This window comes from Chiroxiphia lanceolata, chromosome 9 (assembly GCF_009829145.1).
Source record: "Chiroxiphia lanceolata isolate bChiLan1 chromosome 9, bChiLan1.pri, whole genome shotgun sequence".
Taxonomy (NCBI): domain Eukaryota; kingdom Metazoa; phylum Chordata; class Aves; order Passeriformes; family Pipridae; genus Chiroxiphia; species Chiroxiphia lanceolata.
Window position 1 is genome coordinate 7664664 of NC_045645.1, and position 25418 is coordinate 7690081.

The 25418-nt window shown below is 40.5% G+C and overlaps 1 protein-coding gene and 1 long non-coding RNA gene across 7 annotated transcripts in view; one reads left to right on the forward strand and one right to left on the reverse strand.

Annotated features, from left to right (window-relative positions):
* Positions 1 to 1342: 1342 nt before the first annotated feature.
* On the reverse strand, positions 1343 to 17808 carry LOC116790942. 6 transcript variants are annotated; one of them, XR_004358557.1, is made up of 7 exons: positions 17694 to 17808; positions 16196 to 16326; positions 11662 to 11848; positions 10061 to 11521; positions 8154 to 8275; positions 5243 to 5563; positions 1343 to 4086 (listed from the first exon to the last, which is right to left on the reverse strand). It is a non-coding gene; the product is annotated as an uncharacterized LOC116790942 (long non-coding RNA). The 6 variants fall into 6 exon arrangements; XR_004358559.1 differs by lacking the exons at positions 1343 to 4086; positions 5243 to 5563 and having other exon boundaries at positions 7407 to 8349; positions 10061 to 10102; positions 10842 to 11521; XR_004358558.1 differs by lacking the exons at positions 1343 to 4086; positions 5243 to 5563 and having other exon boundaries at positions 7407 to 8275; positions 10061 to 10102; positions 10842 to 11521; positions 17694 to 17807.
* Positions 17799 to 25418, forward strand: part of ELAVL4 (ELAV like RNA binding protein 4) — an 82630-nt gene continuing 75010 nt past the window's right edge. The window contains exon 1 of the mRNA XM_032696487.1: positions 17799 to 17863. Coding sequence (XP_032552378.1) covers positions 17846 to 17863 — 18 coding nt within the window. The 5' untranslated portion in view covers positions 17799 to 17845. The remainder of the gene's footprint in view (positions 17864 to 25418) is intronic.

A 25418-nucleotide genomic window follows, 5' to 3' on the forward strand; every position in this document is an offset into this window, starting at 1 on the left:
AACAAGACTCACATGGATAATACCTGCAGGTTCCACACGCTTAGATTTTTCTGTAGGGTCAGTTGCTTCCTTTCTCCCTGGAAAAGAGAAAGCCTCCTCCTTTTGCAGCCCTGTTCATTCTTCTTTCAGTTCATAGTTCTCTGGTTATTTTTGCAGCATCTATTTTTGTGGTTTCCCTTCCTTTACTGTTTCCTTTCTTTTTCAGTGACATTTAGGCCTCTTTCCTTTATCTACTGCTCTTCACTCTCAGTATCTTACTCTAGTATTATATAAGCTAATTAATTTAATGTTACTTTAGCCACATTCCTGTGCCTTGATGAAATACCTGTCTAAAAGGGTGTACCAAGGGGGCTTTGTGACAGGGCTAGAAGATGCACCCTTGCACAGAAGAATAGTGGAGTGTAGGTCTGTTCTTTGCTTAGCAAAGCCATCTAGATCCAAGCTCTGAAAAAAATATTTTCTAGACTTTTTCCTCTGCAGTCTTTATAAACTATAGGTGGTCACTTGCATACTAAAAAGGTTGATTTGTCTCACTGCTGACAGTGAGGTACACTAAGTGCACACACCCCCACAGACACATCCTCTCCCATACACTCTTTCTCCAGGCCAGCAGATCACCCAGGCCCTGTGCTCTTCCTTGTCTGTTGCTGGACAAATGATCCTGGGACATCCCTCTTCAGAACATGCCACATATACTCTAATCTTTCTCTTCTTTCTTTTAGGTTCCCTGATAGCCATGTCCCATCCCAGCCCTCCTTCAAACAATTTCTCATATTACTTACCTCTTCATTCCTTTATCTGATATTTCCTTTTTTTTTTCTTTTTTCCTTTTTAGATCTTAAAGAGTTCTGTCCAAGTTTGCAGCTCTAGTCTGGTTTCTTATGTCCCCATGTCCCCTTATTCCCTTTGTTCTACTTGCTATTCCAGCTTTAGTGTCCCCTCATCCATATTTCATTCCTATCTATTAATACTCATATAGCATTTTTCATCTGTAAATTTCTAAGAATTCTCTCTGTGGAGAGACCTTCCATATCAGTGCTTCAGAGGACCTCTTTATTCACATCTCTCTGAGACTGGCTTCTATGGTGACCACAAATACTAATCCAAAGGTCTTTTGCATCTAATTGCCCGTCAATTAACTCAACTCAAATACCTGCAAGAAGGTCTATTGAAATAAAGACATTTGGGGGAAAGAACTTTCTCCAGTCAAATTATCTCTTCTGAGTTAACACACTTGAAAAACCTAGAAATGCCACACTCATTTTTTTTAGTCTGAGTTTAATGCTATGTTATAGTCACCTCACCAAGCAGAAGTGCTGTTAAATATAGATGATATGCAGTCTTTCCAAAAACAGTAAGATAATTTGACAAGAGAGAACTGGAAAGTTCATATAGAAAGTTCTTTTGGAAATAGAAAGATAACCGAATGGCGTAACTTGAATCAGGGCTGAAGAATGAGGGAACTGGTTTTTAGGAGAAGCAGTTGCTTATTTTTATTTGCTCATTTTTAGAGCACCTGAGAACATGTTGAGGTGTTTGTTAGTACAAAGACGTCTTTGGCCCTTGCCCTTCCAAAGCAAACAATCTGATTTTGGACATCACAAACCAACAAAGAACAACAGAACACTGCTGCAAACCACCGCTGCCCCGGTTATCCTCACATTCGCTGTTTCAGCCCCATTCCTTGTTCCAGCGGGTCCCCCCGCCTCCTTCCACATCTTGGCAAGCAAAAACTGCTCCACTTCTGTGGCTCTTTGCAGCTTATTCCCACCCCATCATCTTTTAATAGCCTATGGAAAAACCAACGGCTTCCCCCCACACATTTCATTCAGTAATAACTCTCTACTTGTTACATTTTCAAACCAGCACCTTCATGCTTTCCCTCGCTGCTGCTTCTCACTCCCACTCACCTAATTTTCCTCCTTCAAATCCCTCCCTAAAAATCTCCTGTGCTGTGCTGTCTACTGAAGGAATGGTAATGAATCGTCAGCTGTGTGCCAAGATGACTGTCTGTCATGGAGACTGTTCTTGTCTTACTCTCATGTGTCGGGATCCACTGCCTGTGTGGGACTGACAGCCACTCGAGGCAGGGCCGCTCCTTTTGCTGTGTTATGGGTCCTGGAACGGACCCTTAAAACTCATTGTATCAACAAACAAAAATAAACTGAGGCGATGGAAATAAAAATGGAAATGCCGGTCAAACCCAGGAAGATTAGACAGTATTTCAGTTATGATTCATCAGCTTAGGTAAATTTACATAAAAATTAATGTGACTGACAACTCCATTACAAATATTGAGAAAGAAATTATTTTTATAAATACGGATTTGTCCCATTTTTCTATTTATTTGTAATCTCTATGGACTTAAGGAGCATGTTTTACTTTTTTGATCTGTGCTTGCATTTGAAACATTAGATATTCCATTGTTTGTTTATCTTTCGTTTGCAGCCTGGAAGACTGCGGCGATTAAAGAACATAAAGAAGAATAACAGTGCAAGAGCAAAGACTTGAAAGGAGAAAAGATTTCTGATCACTTTTGTTTTAACATGAGGATAATTCAAATATGTTGAAGATCGAATGATTCCTGTTACACATTCAATACTTCTGATTCAGCTAGAGGTGGCTGCTGTCAATACCTGTCTGTCGAAACCCCAAAGATCTTCCAAGAAAATCAATAAAAATCCAATTTTACAATCTTGATATTTTCAGAGTGTTTAAAAAATTGGCAAAAATCCACCCTTTTTTATACATTACAAAAAAAGACAGTAAGGTACATTATTGATTTTTTCACAAATCGTTTTTAAGTGACTGTTAGGGCTGGATGTGAATGAGAAGATGGAGCATTAGCACACGTTTTCCATGCCTTTCACACACCACACACACAGTGTATGGGGTGGGTCTTCGAAGTGGGGATTTAAAAATCCAGGTGTAATTGTGTAGAAATCACATAATTACTTTTTTTTTGGTATCACTTTCCCTGTGTAGAAAAAAGTCATGCAAGCATTCAAGTGTATATTCTATTGGTGCTTCAACTGTGACTCCTGTCAGAGAAAAGACCATGACAATGGTTCTGCTACAGACAGGCCATTGATGGTGGCCGTGCAAGCAGAGCAGGTACATTCTAAATTAAAAATAAGAAAACTAAAAAGAAGGAAAAAAAAAAAAAGAGAGAGAGGAAAAAAAGAGAAAGAGAAAATCAAAAGTCTGGTCAGAGTTTTTAGCCAGGATGTTATGGTCTGGTGGACTCAGACAGAAAATTAAATCTGATAAAGCAAGAAAAAGCCAAAATGAAAAACCAAAGCCCAGACTGAGGCAGCAAAATTGAGGTGAATTTTTAACCATGCACACATAGTGGAGGAATGCTATAATCTTATTATTGTAACCTTGATCCACTCGTTCCCCCAGCATTTATTGCTCTCATTAGTTATGTAATATCTAAAAGCACATTGTAATTTTTTTGTGTCAGGACAGTATCTTTAATGTATTCCGAACATGCCTAGTATAACTACAGAGATTTATACAAAAATAATATTACCTCTTGGGGGTTTTTCTGTGTTATTTCTGAGCATAGGAAAAATTAAAATGCAGCAAGTCTGAAAAGGTCAAACTGTATCGCCCCTCATTCTGTGCATGATTTCAGAAATAATCTAAAAGTTATGCTGAGATAACTGACATGAAACCAGAGACACCGTCATCACAAAACTTGGATCAATTTTTGCCCATGCAGGCAAAGCATCATCTCATTTCACACCTGAAAATATTTTTTTTTTTTAATTTTACATTTTATAGATATTTTGAACTGTTTGTTCCTAACGGTTTGTCCTCACAGATGTGCATCAATATTGTGTAATTACACAGAGAAACCGTCGGCCCGAAGGAACCCAGCCTGTAAATGACAGCAGTGACCTGTGACTCTGGGATTTGGAATGCTACTTGGCTTTTCCACTCTTCCACAAGCTCTTCTGAGCTTGTAAAAGCAGGGGATTGCCAATGTGCAGGGCTTTCTCACACCCCCCCCCCCTTGCTCTTCCACTGCCCCTCTAAGCCAGGCAGAGCTGAGGAGTGTTTGCTTGCCAGCGAGCACAACTAGGAAAGGAAAGGAAGGTCAGTGGCAGCCACCCGGGCACAGAATGGAAAAAGAACTGTTATCCAAGGGCACAGGTAAACCCTTGCTATTACAAACTGAGACTTCTAAATTCTTTTCAGGAAATAACCTTCATTTTTAAGTTGCCATCAGAAAGGTGCACACATATATGTGATAAAAGTGCACTTTACCTGGGAAAGGTGAAGGGCTAAGTCGGTTCTCCTGGGATTTGAGCATGTGGATCAAAACAGTTTAGAATTTCAAACGTGAAGTATAATGCTAAGCTAGAATTCTCTGCTACTCAGAGGCAGGTAGAAGGGACCCAAAGAATTCTTCTACACTGGAACCCTCCAATTCCCTGGAATCCCTCAGTGGGGAAAGCACTTTCCAGTGGTTTCTAATTGTGTAGCTGCTAAATATGCTCTTTACAGGTGTCCCCAAGGGGTCTTCATGATCCTGATCCACTCCTAGTGGCAGAGATTACTACACCTATACTTAGAAATTAAAATATATGCTTGTGTAATGTTTTAATATCTTAATTGGAAAATGTTTAATATCTGAGTATTAGTTTTTCATTAATATTTCCAATATTATTATGGACTCAGTCCTGTGTTTATATATACAAACACATTTTATGCATTCCATTTTAATAATCTATAAACTCTACAGTTCTCTGCTATCTTTTAATCCTTTTCAGCATTTACTCTGATAAAATTCTTTTAATGCAGACAGCAAACGTGGACAGATGAGAGAGGTACAATCAGAACTTAATTTCAGATTAAGTGAATTGTTTGCTGTCTTGAAGCTGGTTATTTGGCCCTCAACTAAAATGTAATTCTTTATAGGAGAGGATTCATAATTCATTTAGGAACCATGTTAAATTCCAAACTTTTAAAATAAATTCACCATTTGTTATTAGTTACAATTTCTCAAGGTGCCAGTGGCACAGAAAAAGGAGCAGCAAATCGCTGAGAGACAATCAGTACATGTAGCAGCTGGGAGAGAGGAGGTAAACTGAAATGGCAGGAATTTACTTTAGACTGCAATAAGCTTATGTTAGCTAACACATGGCAACTAATACACGATGAAATCCCAGTGCAGAAAGGCCATTTTTAGTTATCACATTTGTTAGCAGATCATGGTAAACAGTTGGCTCACCCTAATATGCACTTGTCTTCCCTGGCATTTTTTTCTCACACTAAGTGGCAAGGAACTCCCTTTTGCTCCTATTATATACAAGTCCTACGAGTGCTCAGATTGGAGTGAAGTAGATCTATGCCAATGTCAGCCACATGGATGAACAATGATGGGTTTATTCCTTTCAGGAATCCAAGGAATGAGCTCGGAGGCTGCAGGTAGATTGCCTTGGTTGAGTTCACTGCACTTGGTGGCTTAGGACTGTCAGCCCTTGAAGTCCCTTTCAGTTTTGCACTGCACTTGTGCAGAAACATTCCTGGCTTGCCAGTTATTCCATAAGCCCTGCAGTGCCACCAAAACAAGTCCTTTTAGTGCAAAATGTTATTGACATTTGCCTTTAAAAATGACAGTGCAATAAGGAAAACTCAAGCCCATAGCAGCACTCCATCAGCTTAGATAAGGGATAATAGAAAAGGGATAATAACATTAGGGCCATTTTCTGTGGAATCCAGGGTATAGAGTAAAGCAAAATACGGGACCTACCAAAAAAGCCAACTACCTTCCCTCAAGAGTACAAGAAATGGTGTTGTTTGGTGAATCTAGTCCTAAATACTGTCTGCTAGGGCAAAATAAGGAGAACTCAAGAGAAAAAGGACAATCTGATGATGGTCCAAAATATGATCAGGGGATAGTCCTCCACATGCAAACTTCACCCTGACCATCATGAGATGGGCAGAGACCGGGCTTTAGAGGCAACAGAGAAGCATTACACCAAGACCACATTCACAGCAACATTTTAAAATCTCTATCCTGTGTGTTTGAAGAAAGGAAACACATGGCATCTTTTCTTTAATTTCTCTATTTTGTCCAAGTAATACCAAAGTCCAGATAGTCCTGAACACCATGATTACTGAAATTGTTTCCCTTGATGTAATAGCAATGCTGAGAAGTGAATATTCACTAGGATATAATCACACACAATTATCTGTCCCTAAACTTGAATTTAAGAGTCTGTAGAAAAAATTACACAAACTTTTTAAAGTTTGTATTCATAACATCTTCTTCTGCATTCTAAAGCCTCAGTGACCCTCACAGCCTGCAAACTTTCTGCCACTCCCTGCAAGAGTGGCCCTAGAGATGAAAAAAAAATCCTTTAAATTAATATCTTACAGAAATGAATGGGTATATATTGGATCAGAATCTGCAGAAATAATTTAATGTAATTACTAGCTAATCCATCTTGAAATCAAGGACAATTTAAAAATTAAGACATTAATATGAAATTAGAGTCACTTGAAGTTTGGATGAAGGAAGTACACAGCAAAAAATGTAGTTACATACCATTCTTATCTTCTAAATGAAGATTTTTGGGGAAGCACACATGGGCTACTGTATTCCTAATCCTCTGACCCATAAGGATTGGCAGTGAGACAGTGTTCCCACTAATACAACTCCCACTCCTTACTTTTTCACGTGGCATTGAAATACTACATTTAGGAACTCGTTGACTCACTTAGGATGGCGGGTGCTGTACCAGAGAAAGGAAGCTGATTTCCTTTTCATATTATAAGCACACACAAAAGTGCTGGAAACTTAGGAATCAGCTCTTAGAAGAAGCACCTGGAATAGAAAAGCTCTTAAAATCTTAACTGCCAGAAAGTAATGGACCATTATACAGGAGAAGGGAAGCTGAAGTATACTGAGGGTCTGACTAAGGAGTGGGCAGGCACAGCACTGTCCAGGACAGCTATCCTTGATCATTCCCGAAACTGCCAAAATTGTGATGGGGGGCAGAGCTGCTCACAAACCAGGCACAGGATCTGCAACTTGACAATGTCTATAGAGGAGGGCTTCCAAGTAAATTCCCCCTTTGCTGAAAATTCTGGGCTGGAAACTGCAGATTTGGACACTAGAGCAGTGACCCCATCAGCCACCTGAAGTTATAGCATCCTGATGGGGTCATATGTCACTTAGCAATCACTTGAGAATCCCACTATAGAACAAGGAAGGGATTTGGATTCCCAGCTCTCAAGGTTACCCATCAGAATCTTCTTCCCATACAGTAAGCAAGAACTTTTAAAGGGAGCAGCTGCCATCAGCCAGTGAACCTGAAAGGGACAGAAATGTGGGTAAAGTGTCCCAGTGTAGCAATGCACTCTGACAGAGATCCACACAAGAGGCAGGATTAAAGCAAACACGAGAAGAGATGCTGTTTAATTAGGACCTTCACAGAGAAACATCTGGTATAATTGGTTAAGGGGAAGTCTTCACTCAGGCAACATTTATTGGTATATAAACAATGTCCAATTGTAAATGCTAATTAAACAGCAGGACTAAGGTAACAGAGTTTTGCCTGCCTGACTAGGACATAAGGTTTATAATCCATGCTGTTATGGGACAACAGCAAGAACAAATAATTGGGGATTCAATAAGTCAGTTATGCCCTTCTTTTTGTAATAACATACTCCAGAGGTCAAGAGAATACTTTCAGTAACATAGCTGGTTTTCAATAGTGATTGAAGCTTGCTAGCTATTCAGTGTTTGTTAGGAAAGTGGCAGCAGCAGGACAAGCCTGATGGGTATTCCCCCTATCTGGTGGTACGTTATTTGCCCATCACTGCGATGCTCCAGGCACCCTCATGCCCTTTGGCTTCACTGAACAAATTCTCTTGACTTTGAGCCATCTGCCCTATAGCAGTTTCCTAGGAATTACTATCATTAACCATATATTATTTCAAAATGTTCTTTTAAAGCAAGCTTACTTGCAAGTAATAGTGATACTTATTTTATATATATTAGATATATATAGTTGAACTAATGCAAATTCAGTGACAGGTACACACGCATCCATGTAGCTACAAATTCAATGACAAATCCACCTTGCAGATCTTTTTCAGAAGATCCTTTTGCAATGGCTGCAGCCTGGCTTTACCTAACTCCTCCGGACTGCCTCCAGGTTCATCACAGGAAAGCCTCCACCTTCTGCAGTGTCTCCAGAATCATTTCTACTTGGCAGAACTATACCTGCCATTACAATCCCTTCAAAGACAGCCTCTGTAACAATGAAAATTCCACTTTATTAACTTCCTTCTTGCTTATCTTCTTTGTGCTGGTGGAATAACATACCTCTGCAAACTGGAAGGAAAATGAGAGGTTTAGAAGCCAGTCATGTAGAATCATGAGTATCTTAAGTTGGAAGGTACCCCTAAGGATCATGGAGTCCAACTCCCTGCTCCTTGCATGACTACCTGACACTGATCCATGTGACCAGGAGTGTCATCTGCTGTGACGAGAGAGGGATGTTTTCCCCTGAATGCCATTCTAGGCACTAACATGATCTGTGGGGATGAAGAAGCACCATTTGTCACATCCTCTGAACAACTAAAATAGAGACAGTCCCAAGAAGTTCTCTTCCAACCCAGTGACGCCCACAAGAGCTTTCTGCCTTTCATGTGAACACTCTGAAGACATTTTCTTTTTTTAATAATTATCATGACACAGTGTAGGCTACAGTGCATTTGCTGCACTTTGCAGATGTGGCCAGCAAACGACCTGAATTCTGTGAGAAGACTGCAGGCCAAGCAGTGATAGACAAATGCACTGAAATCTTCAGCTGGTTTATAGCACTTTAAAGTGCACATAATTTTCTCAGCAAATACCCACAGCAAGTGGAAAAACTGACTTTAAAAACTTTTAATTTTTTTTTAAATTCATAGCCTCTAGCAATATATTTAAATGAGCAGTAGGTACAAAACTATATTCAAAACCTTAAATGTTTTCACCATAATTTTTACTTTTAATAATTTAATTTATTGCCTTTTAGATTTGAAAGTAGCAAGGACAATTTCAAACAAAAACTTCAAAACCAAGATACAACCAAAGACTTTTTCAGGATGAAAGAACACATGTAAGGAGGATCAAGACCCTACAGTGAGATCAGCTATTAGCTAATTAAATATGTGACTAAAATTCATCATTTTAAATAGCAGCCATATTGATGGTGAGCAATCTGGTAAGCAAACAAATGATGGTGGATTTTTTTTGTATCTTCAGAGAGAAACATTTATCTTAATAAGATTCACTGTGCCATAACACACGCGGAATAAGTCAATGTCTACTAATTAAAGGACATCGTCAACCTGATTTTCTAAACAGCTAATTAAAATATGTAGCATCTAATACAGCCCTTCTTGCAAAATATGCTGTTGAAAATATACACCCTTGTAAAAGTTACTTGTTTTTCTATTCCCTTGTGTTTGCCTTTTTAATTGGTTTTTCAAGAAAGGAGGATCTGCTGAGCTGAGGTTCTATTTCTGTATCAAGTTCCATTGATGAACACCCTGTACTTACACAGGAGCCCAATGATTTGTAGGTCTAAAAGGCTGTACAAGAAAACAATGACACTAATCCTGAGGGTTTGCTGTTGTTGCTTTTTCAGGGATGACAAGATTTTGGGGGGGGGGATTTAGATGTTACTTGAAACGGTAAAATTTTCAAAAAGAAATGTCATTTTTATAATGACGAGGAATCTTTAACCTTCCACTTTACAGATTACATTAGTTTCTCAGAATTATCAGGCTTCTCTCTGATTCTGTAAGTAGCTTTTTCAAGAGAAAGAAGTTGTTGTAGATCTGTCAGCAAGGCTCTGGGAGTAGGAGGATGTTTGGATTTCCGGCATATTGCAACGCAGTTCTTGGCCACCAGCAAAGCTATGTGTGTGAATCCCATTTTATATCCGTTGTTTGCAATACCACAGATTTTAAGAGACATTTGAAATAGTCTCTGCACTCCTAATCACAAATCATTCCCTAAGAGAAGCTGAGAAGGCAAAATACATACCTTACAGGCCTCGTGGCATGACAGACTGTGGATGAAATGATGCTGTCATGGGAATAAAATAAAATCAGTCATGTCTTGAACAATTAAGTCTGTATTCAAAGTTCTTAGCTCAAATCAGTTTATTATTTGCTGTTTTTCTTTCCGGATTCTGACTGAACAATATTTTCTATTACATATTTTTTGCATTAAAACATTATTAGCCAGCTAATCTTATTAGTAAATTTTTTATTCTATTTTAAAATGTGTATTTTTCCAGTGCAAAAATCTGAGACGCTAGATTATGAACTCTGTGACTGCTAATTACTTTCAAACCTGGAAGTATACAGAGCTCATCTTCAATTTGAATTTGCATTATTTTTTTTCTCTAAAGATCACCCGAGTCACCACTCCCACCATTTCCCCTTCTTTTCTATCCTCGACCAGTACAAAGAAAACATCATTTTCCCAGCCAAGGCATATGCAACATCCTTCAGAATGCGTCAGAGCAGATCCTTCATCAGCCAGAGGAATCACTGTGTTAACAATATGAAGTCCTTCTTGCCCCAGGCAGCACAGAACAAGCTCGGGTTTATCTCACATTTTTAATTGTCCAGCAAAGAGGTGATTTTGTCAACACATCTCTTCCTTTCACGCACCTGTGCCCTTCTGTAGGCAAGCACCCAACTCCTCCCAAATTGTAATGAAAGCTCAGTGACTGACCAGAGGCTTCTGCAACCTCTGCCTGGGACAATGACTGGAAACCAATCCCCTCCCTTGCAAATAATTCCAGAATGAAATGTACCTGAGAGTTGTGTTGACAATGACTTGGGAGGGCAAAATACATTCTTCTCTTCTATAATTCCCTGTATTCTGCAGTGCTAACAGGAGTTAAAACCTGGTTTAGTCATTAAAGTAATCAGATATGAATCAAAGAAACCTCAGGAGATGCTGTTGTTGAAAAAGCAGATATTATTTTCACGCAAACAAGCATTTTCCTCATCCTAACTTCATCTTAATGGGTATATATCTTTAATAAACAAACCCATTATTTTGAATTGTATCAAAAAATTTTCATCTGTAATACTGCTCAAACAAAAAAATACTAAAATGCTAAAAGCACTTTGGTTTTTTTATACACATCTAGCATGTTTATTGCCATAATGCAATACTGAAAATGCCAAAAAAGTGAATCAGTGATCTATAATTTTAAAATGCCAGTGATTTCCCAGCTGTCACTGATCTTGGAAAATTTCCCCAGTAGCATGTGGAGATCAATAACTGTTTACAGACTTTTTAGTCCCAGTTTGTAGGGAGTGTATCACTATGGACTATGTCAAATCTCTTAGCTGTGAAGTGAAAGGCTGATTTCACACTTCAATCTCTCCAAAAGCCCATAATGCTAAAGAAAGGCAAGAATGATGATCCATGGAACCACTGCTTGTCCTCTGGGACAATAACAGAGCAAGTCTGCAGGAGCCATGCCTGAAGAAGAAAGAAAGGTGATGAGAAGCAGTATCCAGCACGGATTCTCCAAGGTTTGCCACACCTGAGCAAGCCTAACGACCTTCTGTGATGAAGTGGCAAGACATGCAGACAAAGGCAGAGCCATAGATGTTGCCTACCTTGACTTCAGGACGGCTTTCAGCAGGTCTCCCACAGCAAACTTGTATCCAAATTGGAATGTTATAGTGTGGATGGGCAGACTGCTGAATGGGTGAAAATCTACCTTGACAGGCCCAAGGGGTTAAAGAGTCACACTCCATCTGACAGCAGTTACCAGTGGCATCCCTTGAAAGTTTACCCTTAGACCTACACCAAGGAATATCTTTATTAGTAGCCTGGAGAACACGGAGCACTTTTTTATTCCCCTTTATTCTTTGGAGATATTTAAGCACTGGAACACATTGCTCAGAGAGGCTGGGGAATCTCCATCCTTGCAGGTTTTCAAAACTTCATTGCACCAAGCCCTAAACCAACTGATGTGATTTCGGTGTTGACCCTGATGTAAGCAGGAGTTTGCACTAGAAAATCTCCTAAGGTCCCTTCCAGTTGAATTGATTCCATGAGTCCCAGTAAGAGTCTTTTCAAAGTCAGACTTTGCCATCCATCCTATCCATAGGGTTGTCCCTATACACGGGTAGTTCTGGGCTGATATAGAAAATAGGTAAATTAACAAGTCCTTCTTATCCTTGTAGCTCAGCAGCAGGTTTAGGATCAATATCTTGTGCATGCTGATCCCAAATTCCATGGCAACCTTAATGTATCCCATTACCAGAAAATACCCTTCACTCACTATTTTTCTCTCCTTGTACACATACTTATATGAAAGGCGATACAGAAACTGGCTCACAGAACCTTTCTCCTCTGAATCCAGATGATTTTCTATTTGATATTTTTTCAAAAAAGGTACTGAAAAATAATTTTATTTTTTATGTCTCCTTACAGCTTATTTATCAACACTTTTAGTTATGGTAGATCAATCTTTTTCTATGCTCATCCATTCTCAGTCTTTTACTTTGTCTAATTTTTCATCAGCTGAATCTTTTCCTTGCATAACTGAAATATGAGCTACGGTTTCACACACATTGCTGTGTCCACAACTCTGAACATTAGTTGGGGAAGATGCAAATTGGTAACAAGGCATCGTGTATCCCAACACTGTAAAGAAATTGAATTTTGAACTGTTCTCCTGAAAACCAAAATTTAGTTACATTACTCTATTTAGTGAAGTCAGACATACTGGCACTAGTGTCCCTTACCACCTTAGGTTTCATCTCCTCACAGTTACACTCATACTGCAAACTCCCTGGTTGGCAAATAAGACATTGCAGGCAATCCTCAAAATGAACAATAACACTGCAGCGTAGTCATTTGTTACAGGACTGCACATTGTAAATGTGACAGTATTTAGCAAATAGTAGAATTGTATACTGGAAATGAACCATATATTTTCCCTCTAATTCCTTTAGTAAGAGTGGTTAAACACATTAAATTGTGCAGTTTCAATTCCAAGGTCTTATTTTCAGCATTATGAAAGACTGAAAGTATTTAAACCTTCTCTGTGTGTATCATCATGAAGACAAAATCCAAACTGTAAGGAAAACTTACAAACATACAAAATTATGGCCACTGGAATTCTCCAAATTGGTGCAATTAAAGCAGCATAAAAAGCAGCATAAAATGGAATTTCTAAGATATGATAAATATACAAGATGATTAAGCATGAAAATAGCCAGGAGCCTGTTAGAGGGCAACTATAGCATGCACTGGTGGCTTTGCCATGAACTGAAGCCAAAGACCAACTTCTTTTAATCCCATGAGAAATCCAGCACTGTTTCTGAGGTGCACTACCGTGTATATCAATAGAGGAAGCCGTTTAAACCTATTCAAACCTGAAAAACATCTTCAAAGTCCAGAAAGGTAATGGACAAACAATGCATTCTCCTTCATCGTTGTTTTTACTCCTGGCTGCACAAATTAGAAGAAGTAGAAAGTTGGGATAGCAGTGAAAGACTCATCAAAATACATTTCAAAAAGAAAAAATATTTAAATTGATATAAAAAAAATCAATAACGTTATACTGAGAGTGGAAGGCAGAGGGAATATGAAGTCATGTGGCTCTGAGGCCTGATCTTTTAAGCTGCTCCTAATTAAATGCAGCTTTCTCTTACTGGATGTTAAGAGCTTTCCAGGTTACTGCCCATATTAAATGAAAATTAGATACTTATGTGTATGAATGTTGCAAAGTTGACTGAAAAGAGATAATGTGTGAAGACTGTGTCAAAAAATAATACTGCTGATTCATTCCAGTGTGCTCAGACATTCCTGAACTCGGATCGCCCATCAGTACCTCATAGTATGGGTCGTAATCCTCAGCAGATAAACGCTTAATCCAAGATAAATCGTAATAAATCCAAATGAGATTAGGCCTTAACCAAAATATCCACCGACTGGTGCTGGATAAAAAACCACGTTTGAGTGACTGTGATACATCAGTGGGAGTCACTGACTGAATTCTGTAGAACTGCAGAGAAGGTGCAATAATAGTTAAAAGCAAAGCAGCACTGCACTGATCAGCACCACTCGGGGGCTGGCGTTGAGTGTTCACCAGCCTCCCTTCTTAACAATATTCTTCTGATCTGTGAGGCTTCATGGTTTACATCAGTGTTCTGTCAAAGTCACCTACTTTCTGAAACAAATGTTTTATTTATCCCCTCCTTCCCACTCCTACTATTCTGAATCCGAATAAAACCTGCAGGAGCCTTAAGGCTAAATCATTCAGCAGGATCCACTGGCATTTTCATCCCCTCTGTGTTCGGTACCTTATGATATCAGGATGACACGTTAAGTATTTACAGTAAAGGACATCTTTTCATAGTATTTTAAAAAATCAAAAAGCCACATTCACTAAATTCACAGTGTTGTGACTGACTAGATGCATTCTGGTTAGAGCTGGACAACAATGTAAGAAAAACTGCTGCTAAAATCTCAGATTGCTATGAAAGTCTAGACTCTACCTGGAAGAAATTTCACCCACCTTTACTTATGACACAAATATAACCTCTCAACCTGCCAGCTGTAAACAAAAAGCTGCTGCCTTGAAGCAGAAGCATTTCAGCTACATTTTAATGGGTTTTTTTTCTGTAATAATAAAACCTACAAGAAATTCTATTCTAAAAAAAATTGTGTTGCCTTACATTCAGCAATTTAGAGAAAAAAAATCACTACAAGAAATCACTGCTTAATAAATTGTAACCTGAATTAAATTACAGTTTGTGAATGAAGCTGCCCATGTAAGTGTGAGTTCCATTAGCATTACTGAGCACACTTGGAGTCGTGATCCAGGGACAGTGGCTTCATGGGAGTTTTTGACTGTGGAAAGAATTAAAGTTTGTATCTGATGTCCTGAAAGCCTTTGATGTGTTTATAGCTTTTATAGGTCACTTGAAAAGATAAGCTTTGTAATGGCTTTCTACACTTACCCTGGAAAAGCACTTACACACTCTTTCCATTGCTTAAAATACAGAACTATTTACTTCTGACAACATTTGCTATTTGTTCTAAACACCGTGGTGTGCATTACCCAGGTATTGATTCAAAATGCATCTTCTGAATGGGCAATTTCATCAGCGAGCTCTGACAGCACAGCGAAGCCACCAGATGTTGCCACCGTCTGACTTTAGCTGGTGCCGCTGTTTCATCATCAGGCAACGAGAGCACAGCCCTGCGTGAGGTGTTTATGGTTTTAGCAGCGACCTGGGAAAGCCTCTTCTCACCGGCAACTCCCCCTCCATTCAGCCCAGGTTTCCAAACTGCAGCAGATCCCATTGTCGGTCGTTGGGATTAGACAAAGAAACGGGGCGGAGTGTGGGAGGAGTAACTTGAGGGAGGTGCTCAGGTAGAGACAGATGCACACAGACCAGCACAGGTGATTTGCAGTGCGTGTGTACAATGAGCACTCGCATCCTCTGAGTTGAGACTTCACATCACTTTCATTGCCTACAACATAAGACTCGTTTATCTGAAGGAGAAACGTAAGTTCTTATTTTAGAAGGAGTTTTTGTTGTTGGTTTTGCCGTGTGACTAAGAAATGAAGTGACATGAAAATGAACTAAATCTTTTACTTTGTGTAGCACATCTGGAAATTGTGCATTAGCAGTAATGAGCTGTAAGAAACATCCACAGTTCCTCATATTTGAGCAGGTCTACCTAGAATTCTCTTTTCAGAATAACTGTATTGGGCTTTACACTTCTCAAGGGTACAGAAGACTTTCTTATAACTATTTTTGGTTATATTTTTACAGAGCAGTTAGGAATATCATCTGAAACTTGTATCATCAAGCAAATGCCACAGAGTGATCATTAGTTGTACAACAGTGCAGACCTTTTGCTATGTCTGTGGAGAAATATTTGCACTGTAACCAGATCCAGTAGGAACTATAAAATGGTAGATGCGAGTTTTTGGAGTATTAAGTAGAATTTTTATTTTTTTTTCCCCCAAAGACCTAAAAAATCTAGGCAAGTAACTAAAATATTGAATAGTGTAGACTTGGTATGCAGCAAATAAAAAAAGCTATGTAAGAGATGTCATTTTCTTTAGGTACAGAACTCAAAGTGAACTGCTTTTAGAAAAGCTGTTGTCTAACGGAGTGATACCTTATCATTTAATGGACTGATGCCCTTTTCCTGACTGTTGTTTGCAGCTGGACTCCTCAGGTTTTAAGAATATCAATACCTCTTCAAAAGAAAGTTGTGGAGGCTTTAAGTCAGGAAGGATTTCCATCATTCTGTCAAAATAAACAGAAGGGAAAGATCCAGTGCACCTACAAGCACATCAACACTACTTTGGGCTGGATAGAAGCATTCTGAGACCAGTACACTGTTTAGGGTCAGATGGTTTTTAATGGAAGATAGAGTGCAGTGAGAAAGTCAAATTTGTTTACAGGGGGGAAAAAAGAATCTTACTTTTGCTTTGTCTGGATTTCTGACAATGACATTTCATATCTCCTCTTGTTAGAATAATTTATGTATTTTAGGGGATGCCTGCACAGAGCAGATGACGGGTCCCTTCCCTATGTGCTAGTGTGTCTCTAAAACAAGAGGATTTGGACCAAACTAATAGACAGATGAAGCCAAACAAACAAATTGCTGCTATGCTAATTTCTGAAACAGATGGCTCTGATCCAGCATTTGCTGGGAAATGCAATTCCTTGTCAATCTAACACAGAATCATGTATGTCTCTCTGTCATCCTGCATGTATAGCATATAGGAAGAAATCTGGCTCAGGATACTCCACCCACAGCTAAATTTATACACAAAGAACTGAAAATCAAAGTGCATAAACAAGTACAAATTCTGCCATCCGTACTGGAAGCAGAGATTGGACCTTGTTTTGAAGTTCCAGGTACAGATCTTCAAAAGGCCTGAGTTTTTCAGTCTTTCCTCACTTTGTGTTAGAAATACCCTTGAAATTAATGCAAGTTGTATACATGGCTTGCAGCACTAGAGCAAATCAGGCAGGCCATCCTATAAACTTCTAATTTTCTAGACTCAAGGTATTTTATTTAAATGCCTGAATGTTTGTTACTTTCAACCAAGCTCCCTGGAAAAGTCAGTAAAAATGTAAATAATTTTGCACTCATGTTCCTGGCCAGGCCACAGCTGAGACTGTGGGTCCAACTGAGCTCCCTCGCTGTCTGTCTTCACTGTTGGTGCATCTGCAGCCAAATTTAGCCTAATGTTAAGAATGACCTACACAGCAAGGAAATAAACTGTTTGAAAAAATATAGGACAAAGCTTATGTCTAAGGGAAAGCTTCCCACAACGTTCTATTTGTGGCACACGATCATACATTTGTGTCACATCATCTTATCCTTTCCTTGAGCACCGACTGAAAAAAAAAAAAAAAAAAGAGGTTTTTTAGCCTACTCAAAATCCTCCTTCGTACATCTTTACGGGAGAGGGTCACGGACAAGGGGAAGCACCTCCCAGTTTCTGTTCCAGCATCGGGAGGCCCCTGTGAGGGAGCGCAGCTGTGGGAACCCCCTGGGTACGTTACCGAGCTGCTCCCCCGACCTACACAGGTGCCCTCTCCCGCGAACCCCGCACAGGTGTTGCCGGCCCCGCCGGTCATAAGAACCCTCCCGGACCCACCTCCCGCGGCCGCTCGAGCTCCAAGATGGCGGCGGTGCCGCCTCACGCCGCCCCGTAAGCGCCGCGCGGGAGACCCCGTAGCCGCCGCCGTCGTCGCCGCCACGTGCTCGCCGCGCGCGCAGTCGTTCCTCGTGGCGCCCCCGCGGCGGAGGATGCGCGAGCGGGACGCGGTGAGGAACCGACACCCCCCGGAGCGGGGCCGGGCCGGGCCCAGGGGCGGCACGGGGGGGGAGAGGGCACGGCGGCGGGCAGAGCGGCGGACAGGCGGCGCGGGTGCCTTTTCCCGCGTTCCGCCTCTTCCCCGTCGGGGAGCGCTGCCGCGGCGCGGAGGTGAAGGTGGCGGGGTGGGGGAACACACACGCACACACCCACCCCTCCCTGCGCATCCCCCGCTTCGGGCGGAGAATCCGCGCTCGGGGCGTCGAGCGGGAGCCGGTGCCCGCCGGGAGCGGGGCCGCGCGCGGAGCGGTTTGGGTGATGCCGCCTGCGTTGCCTTTTTCTTTTTTTTTTTTTAATACGAAAAAAAGTGCTTTTGCATGGTGGTTCCTAAACTAGCGTTTTTCGACGGAAAATGTGGCCACCGGAGCTTTGCGGGGTGGCGGCGGCCGGGGGCGTATCACGCGTAGGAGACCCGGGCGGGACCGGCGAGATCCGCCGGGGCGGAGACCCTGCGGGTGCCTTGTCCTCCTGTGCCCCTGCCAGGGCATCTCCTCCTTTCCCCACCTGTGCCCCTGCCAGGGCATCTCCTCCTTTCCCCACCTGTGCCCCTGCCAGGGCATCTCCTCCTTTCCCCACCTGTGCCCCTGCCAGGGCATCTCCTCCTTTCCCCACCTGTGCCCCTGCCAGGGCATCTCCTCCTTTCCCTACCTGTGCCCCTGCCAGGGCATCTCCTCCTTTCCCTACCTGTGCCCCTGCCAGGGCATCTCCTCCTTTCCCCACCTGTGCCCCTGCCAGGGCATCTCCTCCTTTCCCCACCTGTGCCCCTGCCAGGGCATCTCCTCCTTTCCCCACCTGTGCCCCTGCCAGGGCATCTCCTCCTTTCCCCACCTGTGCCCCTGGTGATGTATCTACAGCTTCCAGGCTCAACCCAGTTTACAGTGATTAGCACAGTTAAGGTGTTTTTAATTAAAGTCTTTACCCATGACTTATGTAGTTTTAATTGCCTAATACTTAACTCTGGAAGTTGGTGCTGGTTTTGTGCTGGTAGCTTTTTTCCCTGCAGCAGACTGATGGTGTGAGGTATTCCCAGATATTAAAAGGTTAGCTTGGATGTAGTTGAGACTTCTGTTCATTTATTATTCCATATAAAAAACTCTATTTCCAAAGTAAGTTCTGTCAGTGAACACATGTCTTAATAAGTTTTCCTAAATGTTTTCCTTGAGTTCTTTTCAAGTGCGATGGCAGGCCTTGAATAAAGCTGACACTGGTTGTGGAGGCCTTAAGACAGTAAGGCTGCCTTTGGTGATAAATCATCTCTTAAATTTCACCAAAGCAAGAGTAGGACATAATCGTGTATTATTACTTTTTCAATTTGTTTATTCATTCTTAAGCAGGTCTCCCACTGACTTGTTTGGAAGGCCATTGAACACGATGGCACCCTCAGTGCCATTTAAGACTTTTATTGTCTCTCTGTATTAATAGAAAGCCACTTACTACTATTTAACAGGTACGTTTGAGGTTTATTTTTGTGCCAGCACTTGGCCTTCTCTTGTAAAAAGGGCCAGGGAGAGCACTTGAGAATTGTTTTAATAAAAACAAAGCAGTAGTTCCCCCTTTTTTTTAAATTAAAAGTTCCAGAACAATTTTGGAAACTTTAAACATGAAAGTTCTAGTGGTTGAGAAGCAGAACCTGCAACACATTCAAAGCAAAAATGAAATTGATAGTCTAATTTTACTATCCACACTCAGTGACATCTGAAATAGTAAGGAAGCCTAAATTATGAAAAGTAAATTAGATTTTTAAATTAGGTAATGTTTGAAGATGTTAGAGTATTACTACATTTATTTCCTTGTTAATATTCTGAGATGTTTTAGGAAAAAGTAAGGAAAGATAAATCATACCAAAATAATTTAAATGACACTTAAAAAAAAAACCAATTACAATGTGAGGCTTATTGCTACGCAGAAGAAGAAGCCTTTGCACAGAAATAAGCCTTTTACTTAATTCCACCTATTGAACAGAAAAATACAGACTAGGGAGAAAGTGCTTGTCTACCTTTGGCAATAGAGGAGCCTGGGAATAGTCTGAGGAAATGGAGATTCCGGTCTATGAGATACCTGGCACAGGCATGTATGTTTTTATCTCAATTTTAAAGGGGGTTTGAAACTTTTTTTTTTTTAGCCATATAGAGGAAGGACTCTTTATTTTTGTCTCAGTGCAAAGAAGGAAATGCCTCAAACTTAAAAGTTTAGTGACTTCCAAGGAAGATGTGTGCTATGGTGTTAGTAAAGACCAAGGTTGCTTTACAAGTTCAGAATCCCCTGGTTTTGTAGAGAGGGGAAAAAGGGGACACCCTACAGCCATAATGGTCTGAAAGCTACAGTTAGGACAGCAGTTGCTTGGAACTTTAAATGTGGAGTGAGGAAGATATTGTGGTGAGCAGCCAACTCTCTCTGGGTACTTTAAGGGTTACCTTGGGCTGATGTGTAGTGGTGCACCAGAACAGAACTTTAAGAGGCCATCAATTTCTGTTAGATGTAAGAGTATTTTAAGAAGTAGAATTTTGCTTCCATGTTGCTGCAGAAACAACTTTCTGGAAGGTGGATCCTGCTCAGTCTGATAAGCAGAAAGAGTTAACATGTATCTCAGTAGAGTGTTGGGTATAGTGCCAACACTGTAGGGGAGAGGTAGAAGTCGTTAATTGCAAATCATTTTGGTGTTTGCATTCTGGGATTGTGGGTGGCAATTCCTTTTTTTACCCATTTTTATTTTGCCCAGGTGTACTTGGGATTTTTACAGCTGGGAGTCAGCAACTTTTTATTAATTTTCTAGAAATAGATATGTAGCAAATAAGTTCTTAAATAACTCCAGATTGTGTCAGCATTTTTCTTTGCTTGTTTCTATCAGCATTAACTAAGTGTTACTGTTCAAATCAGCATGGTAACAGTTTTGAAGAATGGCAAAAGTAATGAGAATGGATGTATTTTCATGAAAGGGTAGTATATAAGAGGAAAGAAGTAAAACCTTAATATTGCCAGTTAGATTCCTATTATCTGTAACGGTTTTTTGGCCTTAAGGGAAGTTGATACCGAACAGTAAAATCTGTGTGAAGCAGCATCATGTTCTTATGCTGGTCTGGCTGCCTGGATAAAAGAAAAACATGTGGAGTGTAGCATTATTGATGTGGCAATTGTATCAGGATTCATTTGTGGTAACTGTGGATTTTTTTCTGGATGAATAGGGGGAGTAGAATAATTACAATTCTGGCCCTGCAAGAATTATACTGACCTAGGCAGAAAAGAGTGTGTCTCAAAACTAATGACAAAATATGCCAGACATACAAAGTGTAATCTCTAGGGTATTTTCTTCACTTTTGCTTAGTTTTTAAAGAAATTGGATGGAAAAATCCTGCATTCGAACAACAGAGGAGTGCAGACAAGATGCAGAATTAAAGAGCAAGCTGAAAAATCATGACTAAACTCAATAACAGTGACAAAATAATTGTGGTCACTTCTAATTAGCCTGTTTATTTCACGGTACCAATTCAGATTTTTCTAAGAAAGTATATACACTGGTGTTTTTTTAATTAGCTCTCCTTGATTTTTCTTACATATCTTAATTAAAAGTTTGGTTGTAGTTGTTAATTATGATGTACTTGTTTAGCCTTTTGTTTAGTCTTTGTTCTGTTTATGAATGCTGCCTTCGAACAGCATTGCTCTTACTCAAACATCTTGCATGATAGTTTTCCTTGGGGGGTTACGGAAATGATAATCAGCCTTATGCTTGCTCTGTTTCCAGGTGCCAGTAAGAGACTCTTTGGAAACCATAGCTCAACAAACAGACATTTCGTGTTCCACTGTGACCTAGTCCAGTTGGTCAGAAATTGAATTTGAAAGTATTAAATTGCTTATCACTGGCCCAGTCTGCTAGGGAGATTTTCATGTTTCTGTTTTGGTTGGGCTTCAACTTATTGGTTTCAGGGACTTTTTTGGGTTTTTTTTCCTTTATGTGAGAAGAGGGTTATGGTAGAGCATCCAAAGGTGTGTTGTACTTCTTGCAGTCTTTTGTATTTGGTCAGGTTTTTTCTCCCCAAACCGTTTGCAGCAAGTATAGCACAGGGGCACGGAAAACTCTTAACCTCTTGCAAAAAGAAATAACCTGTCAAATATTACAGTATATTACTGGATTCAGAAAGCAATTGACTTGTGAACCAGGCTTGGTGAACCATTTTATTCACAATGTCTTTTCATTACTTATTCAGATAATTGATGCAGTGTTTGAAGTCCCTGAAGTGCACAGAAGCATCTGCATTTTCATTGACATAGTAAACTATTTCTAAAAAAAAAAGTACTTCAGTATCCCCACAATAGACAAAATATGCAGCCTTTGTTTCCATAATGATTTAAAGTTAATGCATGGGAGATTGCGTTTGGGATTTCCATAAATTAAGGGTTGTTCTCACCTTTCAACAGTTGGGTTTTTAGTACTGAAAAACAAGTGTGGTTTCTGTGTGGGTTTTGTGTAACTTCAGTAAAAATAAGTATTCTAGTGCTTCCCCCACGATTATAAAAACTAATAATAATAAATGGTGATATTTGTAAAACTGCTGATACTTCTGCAGTCTAAGAATACATTGAACAGATGCCTCCTGTTGCCCTCCACTTCAGTGTGTTTACTAGTGCTTCGTGCAGCCTAGGTCATATTCTTGTTTTCTGTGTTTCTAAGTGCTCCTATAGCCTCTTCCCTCTGAATGCAGTCAGCTGCTCCCTGATTTGGTTTACATGCTCTTAGTGTCTCCCTCGGGTTCTCTCCATTCACCCGTCTTTCACAACAGGCTCTGCAAGCTTTGTTAATCAGCTCATCCATTTGCATTAGAAGGTGGGGTTTTTTCCAGCACAAGAAAAATTGTTTTCACCCCTCACTGCTTGCTGTCATTCCTTAGTTTGGAGCTTTCTAGTTTATTATCAAATTTATCACTTGCTGTTCTTGGAGATAGAGCTACGCTTCTCTGTTGGGTGTTGTGTTTGTGGTTTTTTTTTTTTGTATGCGTGTCCATTGATGTTATCTGGCCCCTTGCCTGCCTTTATAAAAAAAAAAAGCTTACTTTTTCTTCTTGATTGATTTCTTCCACTTGGCTCCTTTCATGTTCTTCACTGACTAGTAGTTTTGTCACTTCTGGGATTTCATGCACTATTTCCAACACAGTTGACTTTATTTGAACCATTGTCCTCCATACTTCCATGCAATGTATAGCTAAAGAGTCTTTGTATAGTTAAAGTCTTTGCACCTTTCTGCTGTTAGTCTTCCCTTGTTTTTTAGGTCTTTTTCAGTTAGGCACAGTGATTTGCTGTAAGGTAAATATCTGCGTGTCAATGGTTTCTTATGGGTAATACATAAACACTGGGTTTCCTGACCCTCCCAACGAGCATGTTCACTGCGTATCCTTTTGTATTTAATTTCTCTTATAAATGCATAATTCCAGGTTGCTTTTTCATGAGTGTTTTTATAGCTGAATTGATGCTTTTTGACATCCTTGCCAGTTTCTTTAGTTGCAGTAGCCTGTGCAAAGCCTCCTTTTGCCAAGCTGTTGCTTATTGCTTATGCAGAACTTCTCTAAGGTACATGGGTGTTGTTTGATAGAAATACTTTTACTGGAGGAGCTTTCTAGGTCAGAAGAGAGGCCTGACATCCCTGGGGCAAAGAAGGCTTGCCCATCTCCTCTGTACATTCTCACAAAAATTTCAAAACCTTGTCTTCATGGAAGGATTTGCCCACCAGATGCAGAATCCTAAAGCCTATCCTCTGCTCTAGACCTGTCTGTAGGTTATAGATTTATCTCATCTCCTTGTGCCTGCCAGTTTATGGAAATAGTAATACCCAGGAAATCTGCTTTGTCTTGCCAAGAAGTGTGTGAGGAGCTGCTGGTGGCTGTGTGTGGGTTCTCTGGGTTTGCAGAAGGGTGGCTGCTGCACTGCTAAGGGACATGTGCAGACAGGGTTTGTTGCTTCAGTTCAGGTTGAGCTGTAGAGCTGTATTGAGCACCTGTGGCTTTGCCAGAGAGGTTTATTACTGGTTTTGTATCCAAGATTATGAAGTGTCATTTGCAGAAGTCAGGATATTAATATGATGTGATACAAAGCTGGTCTGATACTGACTCCTGTTTCCAGGTCTGTCACTTGCCAACAATTTTAATTTTTGCTCCTCGTTCAAGTAGCTGTGGTTTTGAATAACTTCGTTTGGTTTTGTTTCTGTTTTTCTAAGAGCAGTCGCTATGCTCTCCTGCTTGTCTCTTGGTCATGTATTCCCTGATTAACAGCCTTCTAACCCACTGGCAAGTCTTGAATGGATGGCAGAAAGGTGGAAATATCAAAGATGCTAAACTACTACAGGCTTTGCGAAATCAAACATCTGAAAAAAACCTTTAATTTGATCCCTTCCCTTAGATGGAAGGGAATTGCACAGCAGCAAAACTGAATGCTGAAACCTAGAAAGAAGTGTTATTTCCACAGGACAAGGTTCCCACTAGCAGCCTTGATGTGTGGGAGATGATTTCTCCCATGCCATGATGAGAAAAGATAAAGCACTTTATATACACTTACTGGCATTCTAGGTAGCATTTCAAAATCCAGACAGTTTACTTTCAATTGAATTGAGATGCCTTTTGCCTGTTGGTGTTTGCAATACCAGCCTTTCTGTTAATGTACTTGTTGCTGAATTTCACTGCTCTAAAGAAAACATCAGCTTTAATTATGTCTTAGAAGAGTCATTCAAATCCCTCTCAGAGTTTCCTCTCACTCGGGGCTCCACACTGTGGTTTGTACTTGGCTCACTGGAGCTCTTCTCGGGCTCTCATGTAAGCAGAGAGCACGCAATAGCATTGGGTCTGCTCTCTGCATCTGTGCTTTGACGTGGCAGCAGTCAGAGTAAATTAATAAACACAATAGATGAGTGCAGTTAAGGAATCAAAGATGAAAAGAGATTGATAGAGGAGAAAAAATGGCACTTCCTGAAGTAAATAGCACATTAAGCAGATTGGTTTGGATGGTTTGTTTTGCTTTTTTTCCATCCCGAGAAGGGAGCATGTTTGTTGATGAGAAAAGCAGGTTTTGGAAGAATGGTGTGCTTAGAAAGAGAGGCCTAATCCTGAACATGCTTAAAGATGTCTTGGACATGACTACATGTTTCACTCAATGCTGGGATGTATCCTTACTGTCTTGTAGTCCGTCTGACCTGCTGTGTAGGTTGCTCCTGAAGCAGTCAGCTAAGGGATCTTAGGGACCTGCATAGGGCCTGTGTGCAGGTAGGAGGAACATCCAGGAATATGGCTCAGGCAGTATTGCAGCTTGTCTTAGCACGTGTGCTACAGAGGATGGAACAAGAAGTAAATACTGTATATTTGCAGTGTAATTCCATGTCATGCTGGGCACTTTTGAGTCCATCAAATAATTTACACTGGCTATGTTAGGAGGTTTTATTCTTTCACGTGATTTGTGAAGCCCCTCATTCCCCAGTAAGTCAGTGTCCTGTGATATCTAAACAGGACTTATCATAACTTAACAGGACAG